The following is a 14,517-nucleotide window of genomic DNA, read 5'->3' as shown; positions in this document are numbered from 1 at the left end:
CCATCCCAGTTTGCCCAGGACTACAGGGTTTCCCGGGATGCAGGGTTTTCAGGGCTAAAACCAGGAGAGTCCCAGCCAACCCAGGATATGCTGGTAGCCCCGAGCGGCAGGGCAGCAGCAGGTGCTGTTTGGATGAAGAGGGAGGCCTGCCTGGCCACAGGGAGGAGGCCCAACAATTCTGGCAAATGTTTCTGGCCCTTCCTTTTACAGGCGGCTTTACAGGTCTGTGTGAGCAGGTACAGAGGTTTCCCTGTGTCCTCTTTCTCCCTCTACCCCTGACACATGTACCGAAACCCACACTCCTGCAGAAGGACATTCCTGCAGCAGGGCGCCTCCTGCCTGATGCTGGGGCTCCGAACTCCTGGCCTTGGCTTCAGCCCCTCCATGGACTGTCCGGCCTCCCTGTGCTCCTGCCTACCCAAGGTCTACTTGGAAATTCTCCCACGTTGTCCTGATCCTCCCTTCCTGCCCCTTTTGGAATTAAATATCTTTCCCCCAAAGCACCTCTTTTTTCCCTAAGTCTAACACTCACAGGCTGCTCTTTATCAGAATGATTTTCACGCAATGGTTAGCAGCAGTGGATACCGGTCCAGTTTTCAAAAGCTCTTGCCACTTACATGAATCCTCCAGTTAACCCCATTGGTGGGTGAAAACCTCACACCTAAAACTCTGGCTTAAGTTTACCAGCCCTATTTCAACCCTTCTACACTGTTGGTGGGAATGTAAATTGGTACAGCCACTATGGAGAAGTATGGAGATTCCTTACAAAACTAAAAATAGACCTATCATAGGATCCTGCAATCCCACTCCTGGGCATATATCTGAAGAAAACCATAATTTGAAAATATACATGCACCCCAATGTTCATTGCAGCACTATTTAAAATAGCCAAGACATGGAAGCAACCTAAATGTCCATCAACAGAAGAATGCATAAAGAGGATGTGGTACACATATACAATGGAATATTACTCAGCCGTAAAAAAAGAATGAAATAATGCCATGTGCAGCAACATGGATGGACCTGGAGATGATCATACTAAGTGAAGTAAGTCAGACAGAGAAAGACAAATATCACACGATATCACTTATATGTGGAATCTTAAAAAATGATGTAAATGAACTTATTTACAAACTGGAAATAGGCTCACAGACATAGAAAACAAACTTCTGGTTACCAAAGGGGAAAGGCTGGGGGGAAGGATAGATTGGGAGGTTGGGATTAACATATACACACTACCATATATAAAATAGATAATCAACAAGGACCTACTGTATAGCACAGGGAACTCTACTCAATATTCATTAATAACGTATATGGGAAAAGAAGCTGAAAAAGAATAGATATATGTATATGTATAACTGATTCACTTTGCTGTACACCTGAAACTAACACAATGTCGTAAATCAACTATAGTCCAGTATAAAATAAAAATTAAAAAAAAAAAGTTTACCAGCCCTCTTATAGTCATGCAGAGGAAGTGGCAGATCTAGCACAGAAACCCAGGCTCAGGGGCTCGACCTCTTATGCCGTGTTATCAGACTCTTCACTACGCGGGCCCCGCCACTGAGAACAACTCTCCGTGAGCCTCCAGTGCACCCAACACAGGGCTGGACGCAGAGCAGACACTCGGCAAACGTTCACCAGGTAAATCAGAAGCCCTTGTGAGCGGCGGGGATGCAGGCACGTCTGATGACCAAAGAAGCAAAGGCTGGCATGTGCCTGGAGCCAGTGTATCCAGAAAGATGGCAGGAAAGGACACTCCTAGGCACACCCCCGGCAGATTATGGACCACTGCACCGCGAGCTCCCTGTGGGCAGGAGCTGCTCCTCTCTTGCTCATAGCTGACTTCCAAGCCCCTGCCAGCACCTGGGGAGCTCCGTGCACACCTGCTGAAGCCCCGTGCCCTCTGAGAGAGGCTAATTCCTCAGGAATTAAAGGACAGGCAGAAGTTGTGGGTGTGGCCATAGCTCTGTCTGACATTACCGGGCAGTACTCGTGTGAAGGGTTCTGGGCTGAGCTCAGTGAGGACCAGGACAGTGTACAAAACACATTCTCTGCCACTGGTCTAATCTGCCAGGAACCCCATGGCTGTGGGGTGCATCCACTGTCCTCCTGCCCGGTGTCCACATCCTCATCCTTGGGTCACAGCCCCTCTACCTGGATTTTCCTTTCAGAAGCCACCACCCTCTTAACCTCTATCCATAAACCTCAACTGTCAACTGCGGTCACATGGCCCAGGCCTGACCAATCAGCACATTCCATCTCGTAGGCCACCATGATTGGTCCAAGGATGGACATGTGACTCAAGCTGGTCTAGGGAAAGTCAGCCCCGAGTCTTTAGTTGAATGATTGAGAAAGAGAAGCTCTCTTTGTAGGGAGATTACTAACTGTAAGGGTGATGGAATCCTGGAGCCTGGAGCCACAGAGACTGGGCCTGCCTGAGAGAAAAGGTGACCGGGGAGAAATCAGAAGAGAGAGATAGAGACGGAAACCCAGTACCATCATCATATAAGACCTGCTTCTGGAATATTCCATTACATGAGCCAAAAAAGGAAAAGCTCTCTCTAGTTTTTGCATCACTTAAGCCACTTCAAGATGGGTTTCTGCTACTTGTAACTGAAAAAGTCCTACCATAGAATCGAACTACACCTGCTGTCCGCTAACCCGGAAGTGCCCTCAGGCCTCAAGCTCACAGGAGGCCTCTCTCCCCGCACACCTGGCACCGCCATCTGCCTCCCCTTCTCCACAGCCCCCCACCTGGCTTCAGGCCTTCGCGGCTGGTCTGGGGCCTGAAGTATCTCAGCGGTCCCCTCTTTACCCCAGTCGGGTAGCTCACCCCAATCCACCCTCCACATGGTCAGGAAAGTTGACTCTGAAGCGGACGGTGTGGGATCGTGTCACTTCTTTGCTTAATACCTTTGTGGGCTCATCGCTGCCCAGAGTTGAGTTTCCTAAAGGATGGGGCGCGTGTCCCTGCAGGCAAGTGAGCTGGTATTGGATGAAACGTGGACCTGGTGCTCAGACACACAGAAACATAGAACAAGAAACTTAGGCCCCTTTTGATTCTCTCCCAAACCTTCTGATTTCTTTCTTGAGAAATATCTCCACACTGGGCTACTACAGCTCTGCCACCCGTCTACCACCTGCTGCGCCCCCTTTTTAGCAGAAAGAAAGAAGGCCTCGAGCTCAGAACCTTCCACGACAGGCTAGAACTTTAAAACACTGGTTCATTTGCATTTGTTTTTATGGTCACCTTCTACTTACGCAAGTGATTCTGGTTTTTCACTGATGGTAGTTATTAAAGTTTTCTTTGGAGATTAATTTGTATCAACGCAAAAGTGAGTCAGTTTAAAGAAAAAATAATAAGGCAAACAACAGGAGGTATTTGGATAGGTGACTGTCTGGCAAACAACGATTCACAGGATGAAATGGGATCTACTGGGCCAGGCACACAAGGCCCTTCACAGTCTGAGGGGCTTGGACCTCCCATGAGAAGTCCCGTCGTGTCACACCTCCAAGCCTTTGCCCTTGCTCTTCCTTCTGCCTGGATGCCCTTTCCCCATCACCCCTTCAATGACCTAGAACAATTCCATTTATTATGAAGCCCCGAGTCACTGTTACTGTTTACTGTGGCTGTAGTTTGGCCCAGCTACTCAAGGATTTCCAGTGCACCTGGAGAACAATTTCTGTGCTCTCTCAGGTCACTTTTTGTGGGTTGCTGACAGAAGGCCTTCCTTGAGGCCGAAGAGATCCCAGAGACCAGAACGGTCTTTCAGGTCTGTGTCTGGCACAAATGCTCGGTTCGCACAAGATGAACTGAACAGACCCTAACTGGCGGATGTGGATCCATCAGGTACAAACACACCTGGAAGCAGCACGGGCCGGAGCTTAATAGCGGAGGGAGAAGGAATTTCATGGAAGGCAAGGGAGTGAGGGGCCAGGGACCTGAGGTGGGGCCCTACAGTACAGCCCGGGGATTCCTGCAGGAGAGAGGAGGAGGGTGAGCATCTTGGGATGGCAGGATCCTGCAGAGGCCTGGAGCAGAGGGCGTGGTAGGCTGAGGTTCTCGACTTTAACTTGCACTTGAATCATCTCAGAACTTGTTAGGATGCCACTTCCTAAGTCCCACCCCAAAGGCTCTGACTCAGTGGGTTGAAGTGGCCCTATGCAGCTGCACTTTAAAACGAATGCTTCAGGCGATGCCGAGGGCCACACTTTGAGAAGCACTGAGCCACGGGTGTCAGGGAAGAATGGAGACAGGTGGGGGCCTAGCAGACAAAGTGCAGAGACACATGTGAACTGCTAAAGATTCCACCAGAACACCGCATCCCTGCCTGCACGCCGCAAGCTTGGAAACACGGCTTACCAGAGAATAAGCCTCGTCACAAAGTTATTTAAAATATGCCCCAAATGACTCAACGGAGATGCGTTTAATGAGGTGGATCCACACATGAGCTTGGGCATTCTATAGACCGCAACTTGAGTGATCAAACCAAAATACAGAATCTCTTGTTAGAGACCTTATCAACTGGCAATTGTAAGCCGGGAACTTAACCGCTACGGGTCAGGATTGAAGCCATTTCTGGCTAAAGAAACCCTCCTTTGTTTGCAATCAAATTGTTCAGAGATGAAATCAAGGCAAACAAGTGACCGGAGCGGGGGAGGGGATGTGTGTGTGTATGTGTGTAGCAGAACTCCCTGCAAATGGCTGAACAGCACCCGTGTAACTTTGCTCTCAGAGCCTCCACTTCTGGTTCTATACTAATTGCTCCCTTACACGTGAATTAGAATCAAAAAGTGAAACCATGCTCACGGGATGGGTATTTCACAGCAGTGCCCATGGCTGCCCCTCTTCAAGATCTGGCCTTCGGAACAATCCAGGCAGAGCCACTCATCAAATGGAGATTGACTTTTATCTGATTAACCAATGGAGAAACATCCTTCTCCATCTCACAGGAACATTCTGTGGGAAAGACGTTTTGCAGACTGCAGGGAAAAGTTGGGTCTTGGCTTCCCTCCTGCTCAGCCAGTGGAAAATTACAAAGGAAGCAAGGCTGCCCTCTGCTTCCTGGCTTCCCGGGAACCTGTTTCCCAGGTCCTTCCTGGGCCCCGGAAAACGCAACGCGAAGAGAAACCGGAACCAGAGCTGAGCCTTCACTTACCTGGGGCGGAGAGGAGTCGGGGAGGCGGCGGGGGCGGCGGGGGCGGGGGCAGCGGGGGCGGGGGCCGGCACTGGCAAATGTGTTGGCAGCTGTCAGTCACCTTGGAGCAGGACTTCCGGGGCTCCCCGTGCGTCACCTGCAGGAATGGGCATGGGCGCCCGAGAGAAGCCAATGCGGCAACTGGGACCCCAAGCGGGACCACCCCAGCCCACGCACCCCTCCCCAGACCTAGGCAGGAGGAAGAGCCAGAAGCTGGGCTGGCTCACAGGGAACAGTGTTACGCGGGGCTGATATGGAGACCTAGGTTGTATTTCCAGCTCTGTGGGACTGGGGCGGTTGGCTTGGGCATTCATGAGAGGCTTCTAGAATCTCCCCATCGTGCAATGAGGACACTGAGGCCCAGGCAGGAGAAGTGGCCGCCTGAGGTTCTCACACCCAGATGGTGACAGGACCCTGATTTTACCTTCTGCGTAAGCTGACCTAACTGCTTCTCCCATCTGCCCGGCTATGGTGCAGGACCAAGCCCTCGCCGCCTCTCTGGCCACAGTTCCTGATGGCCTCTCTGTGTCCACTCTGGGCCAAGATCCGCCCACCTTGGAGGAGCAACCTTACCCGGCCAGGCCTCTGTGCTGGTGGCGCACGTGACGAAGGGGAACAGAGAAACCTCCCCAGTGTGACCCATAAGCCACGCGAGTGGCCTTGTGGGAAACACGCCTGACCACGCCCCCCAACCCCCACCCCCACCCCTGCCGCCATGCCCGGATGCTCACCCACAGCTCAGGGAAATCACGGGGCCACAGGGCCCTGCAACGGAGGGCTCCCCTCGCCCCCTGCTCGGGCCTTCCGCTCTGCTCTCAAAGCCCTCCTTCCGGCGCCCGGCCCCTGGTCACGCTCCCTTCCTTTGAGCACGCTACTCCAGTGGCCTGGAATCTTCTCCGACACCTTTCCCTTTGCTTTACCCATTACTCAGCTTGGCTATCACCTCCTCAGGGAAGCATCTCCGACCTCCCCCTGACCAGGTCAGATCTCCATTTTATAGGTTCTCCTGGCACCAGATTTCACTGTGTGGCAGACATCCACATTGGGGTGTTTACCTAGCTCAGCCGCCTATTTACCACTGGACTCTAAGGTCTATGGGGTCAGGGGTCAGACCTTTTATTTTTTCTCTCGCCATCATAACACCTAAGGAAATGCCTCGAATTCACCAGAGCCCACGCCTCTTGGTTCCTGGACTGGTGTTCTTTCAACACCAGTCCCACTTTCCCCATCTGTAAACTAAAAAGGGGAGCAAAAGTAGGTTGTGTTCACCCAGCAGTTCCCAGCCCTTCTTGCACCTTAGAATCTCCAGGCAGCTTTAAAAAATACTCATGCTTGAGCTTTTCCCACGCCAGTTAAGTCAGAATTTCTACAGGTAGAGCTGTGCATGTATATTTTGTTGAAGCATCCCAGGTTAAACTTCTATGTAGCCAGTGAGAGAACGGCTGGCTTAGACCACCTGCCAGCATCCCTCTCTATGGCAGAGTGCCTCAATCTCTGAACCTAGCATTTTCTGCCTGTCCAGAGAACAGCTGATTTAAAGACATGAAGGAAGAGTTGGTGGTCACCCCCTACTTCAGTGATGCCCACAGTTCATTTCTCTGGCTGTCATCTCTGGTGAGTAGAAACCCAGGACCCCAATTTCCATGCAACCAGCCACAGAAGGCCTGCCTTTGGAGGCCAGGGCAGACCCTTTGTTGCACGTGGTTCCAGGCCCGCAGAGAGAGCCAGGAGGGCTCTGCTGCTCCCTTGCCACTTGGCAGATGTGAACAGGATGGGTAATGGCTACCAGAATGGCAGCAGGCGGTGGATTGATTTACAGCCCTGACTTAATATTGATGAGGTCAGGAAGTTCCTGCTCACCACCTTTTAGTGTTTTTAAAGGACCACTGACTGCATTTCAAACTCTGGAAGGCAATCTTACCTCCCGCCCATATCCTCAGGCGGTGAGCCTTTTCTGTTATTTTACGGAGATGATTAACTCCTTAGACGTCATGGCAAATCCATGGGCTTCTCCCCCAGCGTAGCTGTCAGCCCTCCCATCACCATCTGGATTCTGACCTTCTAAGACCTTGGGGGTTGCTCAAAATCTCCCTTCTCCCAACGGCTAGCCTCTGAAATTGCTTCTCCGCTGAACTCTACCAAGTGTGCAAACTTCAAGCAATGCCATTGCCAAAGCAATTACTTTCCCACTCTCCAAGGTGCAATTTATGCAAGAGCGTTCAAAGGGAGCACGTTTCTTTAACCTGGCCCAACACAATGACCTATTTTCGTTAGAGGCTGTAAGGGCACATATGTATAAGAGTGCTTAATGTGATGAAATTACAGGCAGGGAAACCAGGGCCAAGTGTCAAGGCTGAAGTGGGGGAAGTGAAGGCACACACTGCGTGTTAAACGTCGGTGGTCTCTTGTATAACGGTCTCACTGAAGTGCGAGCAGGCACAACTGCTAACCCAAAGGTCATCACAGAATTAGCGAGCCTGGGCGGGCTGTCCTTCTCCCCGAAGCGGGGACCCCTTGGGCTCCTCGCTGGTTTGGTCCCGTGCAAACCTGTGGCCACTGAGCCTCCCTAGACCAACAGCTGGTTATACAGGTCCTTTATCCACTTGCCAACTTCTATGCATCCTTCAAACCGAGTTCTTACATGGCTTTCCCAGGCAAGCTGTCCTGAACCCCACGCCCCCCGCCCCAAATTAGACCCAGCTGCCCAGTGCTGCCTCTTCACCTCGTAAACCCTCCCCTTTGGGGCACTTTTCGCCCTGTTAATGTCCTCCCACACTAAGTTGTGAGCATCTTGGAGCAGAAAGGTAGGTGGGTCTGTGCTTTATCAATCCTGACCAAGTGTGACTTCCTGAGCCCTACTGTGTGTCAGCCATGGGAAACAGGCCCTCCTTTCACCATGAGGATAATCAAGAGAGGTAGCTCTTATCACTGGCTGGGACGACAGGCTTGGCAAGGCTAAGTGATTTACCAAAGTTGCATAGCGCCTGGCGTTCCGTCGGTGCTCAGTAAAAATGTGTGCTCGGGATTGTCTGCCCAGCAGTGGAGAAACATGGGATCTACCCCATCCCCCAGCTCCGGGTCCACTTTGGGGTTCTGCGGGTCGGCAGTGTTGTGTTTAGACCAGCAGAGAGGAGACCTCAGTACCGCGAGCTTGTCTCAATGCCTGGCTTAGTGGGTTTACAGCCTGGAGAGTCTTACAAGGAGAAGAAACTTGTCCCTGAAGTCACTTGCTCTTAGCTAGGCTTGACCAAGAAGGAGCAGAGGCCCAGAGAGGTCAATGACCCGCCTAAAGCCAGTATCGTGACTTCCTGTGACCACTTTTTATTCCAGTTTTGCCATCTCCTGCCTTCCTGTCCCTGCTCTGCAGCGTTTTCCTGGGGCCAGAATCCTGAGGCACAGAGAGGTCCTGCAGTCACCTGGATTTGGTCCCCGGCACCGTGGTCTGGGGGACACGGTGCTGTGGCAGCCAGTTCCCACTTCGGGCCAACCAGCATAGCTCTCTGGCCCAGTCCTCCTAAACAGTCCTCGAATCCATCCACCTCTCCTCACTCCCAGTGCTACAGCCCTAAACCAGGACACCATCACATCTCCACTGGGTAGCCGTGCCTCTCTCCTAGCGTTGCCAGATAAAATACAGGACACCCTGTAAAGTTTAGAGAAACAACAACATTTTTTAAGTATAAACACGTCCCAAATATTGTATGGGATATACTTAATGCTCAAGAACGATCCATTGTTCATCTGACAATTTAACTGGACCGCCTGTATTTTTATTTGCTAAATCTGTCAACCCTACTCTCACCAGCCCCTGTGCCCCTTGCCTCGCCCCCTCCCTGAATCCAAACTTTGTGCTGGAGCTGGACTGAGATTTCTAAAATGCCAATCTGAGATTGTGTCGTCTCTTTCTTTAAAACTTTCCACGGCCCCCAGAGCCCTCAGGATCGAGTCCAAACTGTAAGACACGATGTTAGTGGCTTACAACAGAGGCCTCACCTGCGTTCTTCCAATGCCCTGCCCTCTCCTCCCACCTTGGGGCTGTTCCCTCCACCGCCTGGACACTTCACTCACGCTTGCATCCTGACTCCTGATTTCTCCTTGTTCATGTCTCAGCTGAAGCACGGCATCTGCGAGGTTTCTCTGAATCTTCCACAAGCTCCCGTTTCTAAGCTATTTGCTCCTATTGAGCACTCTTGCCTATTATGACTTGTCTAACAATCTCTCCAGTGCTAGACTGTCAATGCCATAAAGGCAGGGACCCCTAGATCCCTTGCACTTAACACGGGGGGCCTGGCAAACAGTAGGTGCCCGATAATTGCAGCTGACTAAATAAGTGAAGCTGTCATAACTGACCACGGGGTGGGGGGTGGGCATCACTTGGGTCTGGGATGGCTCCTCGTTGCCACACAGAGACCCACAGGCCCGGATCAGAGCCTGTCTCCATGACAATTGCTTTAGGGGGGCGCCCACAAGGATGATGGCTTCTGGCATCTTTTAGCGAGACAGGCCAAGCACCACAGTAACTTGATGAGACACTCTCCTGTCACACCTAATCAATTCGCCAGCCTGTCATCCTCTTCACTTGCAAAAAAAAAAAAAAAAAAAAAAGGACTCATCTGGAAAAAAGGGAAGAGCCTCAAGAGTGCCCCCACCAACCTTGTGGCTATTTAATGTCATCTGACTGTAATGACTAAGTTTCTTAGCATCCAGGCAGCAGCCAGAGGCTCCAGGCTGATCTCAAGGTTGGAACCTGGTGCTTTGAGGGACCACAGACCTCTTGCTTCCCCAATTCTTGTGCTGGTCTCACCCTTCCAGATGTTTATGACTTAGAGGGATTCTTCTGGCAAAAAGCTCACGAAAGCACAGATAGATTTCTTTATATTCAAGAAACTCCTATGACGTGACAAATGATACTCTCTCCACTTAAAGGGAAACACATGGCTTTGTGCACTTCGATTTTTCCTCTTCTCCCCTCTCTTCTCCTGGTTTCAGCTCTTTTGCTCAAAAACCAAATCCATTCCTTCCAAAGCCCCTTTTCCCTTGACTTCTCAGTCCTTGGTTAATCTTTCCAGCACCTCCGGCCAAGATTTTACCCATTCTACTTGCCTGGAGGATTTCTTTTCTAATTGATTTTCGCAAAACTTGATTTGTATTGAGTAATGGCATCTGAAATACACACACACACACACACTCACACACACGTTTGCTTGTGTGAGTACTGCCTGGCTGAAGAACACCGCTAAAGAACGAAGCTACTTTACAAAATCCTTTCTTTCGGTGGTGGGAGTGGGTAGGGAGGTGGTGGATCTGCTGTTGCTATCCTGCTAGTTCCTGCAGAAAATTCCAGCCCTTGGAGATTAACAACATCATCATGTTGCTCTCTGTACTAGCTGAAAAAGTCTCCCAGAAGAGGGAAAATTGTAAACAAATGAATACAAAAAGGAAGTGAGCTTAACACCTGAGGTTCAGCTAAAAGTTGAACAAGAGAAACTGGTCCCAAACCACCCAAGTGTTTCAAAGTGACAAAATTCTGAATCCCCCAGGAGGCACTGCTGACTTTAATAACTGCCGTTTCACACATTAAACAAAGTTGTCAATTCCGAAAGGAAAACAATTCTGAGTGACACAGGGGCAGGTCAGGGAAGAGAGCACAAGATAGGCCTGGTGCTGCTGGAGGGGGGGTATGCCCCTCCTCCACTCGAGCTCTCCCCCCAGCTGGCTGGTTCCAGCATTAGAGCCCCTGGTTCTCTCCAGGCGTCACCAGGGCTGCCATACAAGCAGGACTGACCACCCTGGTTCCCAGCAACGCCCCGTCACTTGGGACAGCTCACGAACCTTGGCAGCCTGGCAAGCAGAGTCGCTCAAACCCATCATCTCTGGACTGTCACCTCCTACTCACGGCAACTATCTGAATAGTCCCCAAGCCCCAAAATGCCACCAGGAGGACATGAAGCTGCAAATACCCCAGAGTGGGTATTTCAATGACTGAAATGGTAAAATTGCTGATCAAAACAATTCAAAATTGTTGATCAGACTACGTAGCAATCTACCTGGCTAGCCAGATAGATGAGTGACGTTACTATTTCTAACGTCAATAATGGCGCAACAGCTATCATTTAGTGTTTATTGTGGTTCAGGAGCTGCGGTGCTAAGTAATCTTTATCTCATCAAGTACTTAAAATAGCACAATGAGGAAGAAGAAACCAGAGCCCAGAGAGGTTAAGCGCACTGTCTAAAGTCCCCCAGCTGGTAAGGGACAGAGCTGGGGCTCCAAATTCAGAGCGGACAGCAAAGTGCACCTCTTCACCATTCCACTGTACTGCTGCTGACTGTGTGCATTCTGGGAGGGACTAGGGACCATCCCATCTTACCATCTCTCTGACCCTAACACAGGTCACTCGAGTTGGTGGCTACCTGGTCTCTGCCCTGGGGATTGGGGGGCCCAGGGTGAAGATTCCATCCTCAGGCAGCCCTTATAGATGGACAGCTCCTTCTTACATCCCCCCACCAGTGGCCACCTCGCAAAATCTGTGCACTTCCTCAACTCTACTACCTACAAGAAACAACCCCTTCTGTGTTGAAGTCCAGTTTAAGAAGGCTAATATGAAGCTTACTATTGGCTCTGATGGGAAATAAAGAAGGTATATTCTTGGCATCATTTTTCTTTTTAAGTTTGTAAAAGCTCTAAGGCTTCTTTGGCTGCATTTCTGCAACAGAATATTCTCATCAGGAAGGCATTCCCTCAGCCCTTTCTGTTCCAAGGCGCTGTCCTGCAGGCCTCAGCAGGCCACAGCAGGCCAGGACCGAACCCTCCTTCAGGAGTTTCTTATCTTTTCAGGGCAAGAGGATGCATCCTTTCTTTTCCTAAACTCTTCCCAGGACCAATCAGAGGGGCGACTGCAGGAAGCCAGGGTCGTGGGAGTGAAGTCACAACCACCCCCTACCGGGTCCTGACCAGGAGGTCGTCGGGCGCGCGCAGCCCGCGCCACCGCTCACCTGCACGAAGCCCCAGAGCGGGTGGAGCGCGCAGTGCAGCAGCAGTGAGGGCCAGCAGTAGCCACGGCGCAGCACCAGGTCCCGGAGGAGCATCTCGGCCCGCGGCACCCGCTCCCGGGGCGAACTGTCAGGGGAGCAAAGCTCGGGTCAGGCGGGCGCCGCTGGCACCATCGTGGTTGCGCACCCGCACACACGTAGCAGTCCAGGTTGGGCGGGCACTCCCCGCATCCTGGGGCATCCTCGTAAACCAAGCCTGGCTTTTCATTCCAGCTTGCATCCTCGCTGACCCTTCATGCACACTCACAGGGGCCGGCAGCCAAGAACTTCACAGTCCGTCGTGGTGCACGCCCCCGAAATCCTGCGCGCAAACCCTGGCCCCATGCACACCTCCAGAAACAGCCAAGCACGCTTACCGAGGTCCGTGCACCTCCCCAGAAACAGCCATGCACAACTCTCTCCCACTGTGTACACACTTCGAACCCGGCGGGCACCATTCACCCTGCGTGCACACCCACAGAAACGGCCGTGCACACCCACCGACTCCTGCCCGCACGCTCGCTGGCCCCGCATGTACACGCTGCGTGCACCCTCTCTGCCCAGCCGGCCCTCACTGCGCACACTGCAACACATGCACCTCAGTGCGCACCCCGTTTGCCCTCGCGCTCTGCCGAGCCCCGGCCTCCGGCCTCAGGGCACGAGCTTCCCCCACGTCTCCATCTCCGCCCGCACCCCTCCGGGGCCTTACGCCACCTTGCCTGGCGGCGGCCCCAGCCGATCCTCGGCGCGAGGAAGGGAGGCGCTCGCTCCCCCCGCGGCAGAATCTGTTCCCGAGAGGCCGGACGGCCCCCATTTAAAGCCAGCCGCCTCCCCAGTCCCCCGCCCTCTAGGCGGGGCCTCGGTCCTCACCCTGGCGACTGCGCGGGCGCCTGGGGGCTTCACATGCCTGGGAGGAGCGCCGGGCACCGGAGCAAAAGTTTGCGCGCGGCTTGGGCCTCCGGGGCGGCTGAGCCGGGGGCCCCGGCAGGGCGCGCTCGCACGGGGCGCAGGGCGCGGTGGCTCCGGGCTGCGCCTGGCTGCGCGCGGGGCGGGAGGGGCGGCACCCCGCGCCCAGGGCCGGGGCGGGCTGCCGAGGCGCAGGCGGAGGGCGGGGAAAGTCTCCTCCTAGCCGCCTGGAGCGGGCGGTGCGTGCCCTCCCCGGGTCCCCGCCCTCCCCGGTGGCGCCGCGCGGCTGCCCGGGGCGCTGGGGTGCTCGAGCTCCGGCCGCCCGTCACGCCGGCCCGCGTGAAGCAGCGGCTAGAGGCGCTGGCCTCGAGCGCCTGTTCTGGCCGCAGGGCCGCGGGCGGAGGCGAAATAAATAATGCACGAAAAAGGAAAACAGACGTGAGCGGAGCCAGAGCTCGCCCGCCTCCCGCTCGGGGCTGCGCTCCCGCCCGCGCTCCCCGCCGCCGCAGCTGCCGCCAGCGCCGCTGCAGTGATTCCTCGTCTCCATCTAGTGAGGCTATTGTGTATTGGGCGCTTAATAATTTATTTATCCACCCGCTAGGCAGAGGACTCCAGCTCCCGAGGGTCTTGCTCCTTGCCTGCCGTCCCCCCCGCCAAGTTTCTCCGAAGGGGCGGGAAGGGGGTAAGGACTGACTCGTGGAGACCCCATTTTGCGCTCGATCCCTGCGGAATCCCTCCCCTCCTCCACCCCATTCGGTCGGAGCCGAAGGCGCCCCGGTTGCCCGGGCTCGCGGTGCAGGCCGCTACTCTCGGGGCCAAGTGCTGTGTTCTCCCTTCTGTAGTCCCGGGCCGGGGGACCGTTCCAGCCACACTACTGACTGCACCTTGGAAGGAGTTGCCGACGGCCCCGGGGAGGACCTCTCCGCCACTGCTTTTCGTCAGCCATCTCAAACTCCTGTTTGAGGCGAGATTATCAACAAGTCGGTGGCGAAGTAGCGCGTTACGTTTCTTTCAAACAAGCTGCCCCGGGGCCCCGCCAGGCCGCACCACAGGTATGCACGGCCTCGTCTGGGCTGATGGGGTGGGGGCACCTGGCGAGCGCTTTGATTGATAGAGGGGCTCTCCAGAGCGCCCCCGCCCCCAAGGCATGGACAATCTTATTTTTAGGTTGGGTGAAGGAACCAGTGGGTCAGGACAGAGAGTGGAGAGTCAGATCCCATAGCTCATTCATCGAAGGAACGTTTACTTAGTTCCTTTCCCCAATCTCTCTGGGCACCCTTAAGTCACCGCCTGTAAACACACACTCTATAAACTGCTCTGCAAACCGGTTTTCAGACCAATTTCCTAGTGACCTCTTTCATGCTGAGTGCTGACCCGA

The 14,517-nt window shown here is 53.5% G+C and overlaps 1 protein-coding gene across 1 annotated transcript in view; it reads right to left on the bottom strand.

Moving 5' to 3' along the window:
• Nucleotides 1-13,047, bottom strand: part of PRIMA1 (proline rich membrane anchor 1) — a 62,217-nt gene extending 49,170 nt beyond the window's left edge. Inside the window, 4 exon segments of the mRNA XM_059056908.2 lie at nt 5,166-5,301; nt 12,198-12,321; nt 12,948-13,002; nt 13,005-13,047. Coding sequence (XP_058912891.1) covers nt 5,166-5,301; nt 12,198-12,321; nt 12,948-13,002; nt 13,005-13,047 — 358 coding nt within the window.
• Nucleotides 13,048-14,517: the final 1,470 nt, after the last annotated feature.

This window comes from Kogia breviceps, chromosome 3, assembly GCF_026419965.1.
Source record: "Kogia breviceps isolate mKogBre1 chromosome 3, mKogBre1 haplotype 1, whole genome shotgun sequence".
Taxonomy (NCBI): domain Eukaryota; kingdom Metazoa; phylum Chordata; class Mammalia; order Artiodactyla; family Physeteridae; genus Kogia; species Kogia breviceps.
This window is presented reverse-complemented; position numbering and strand designations above follow the sequence as displayed.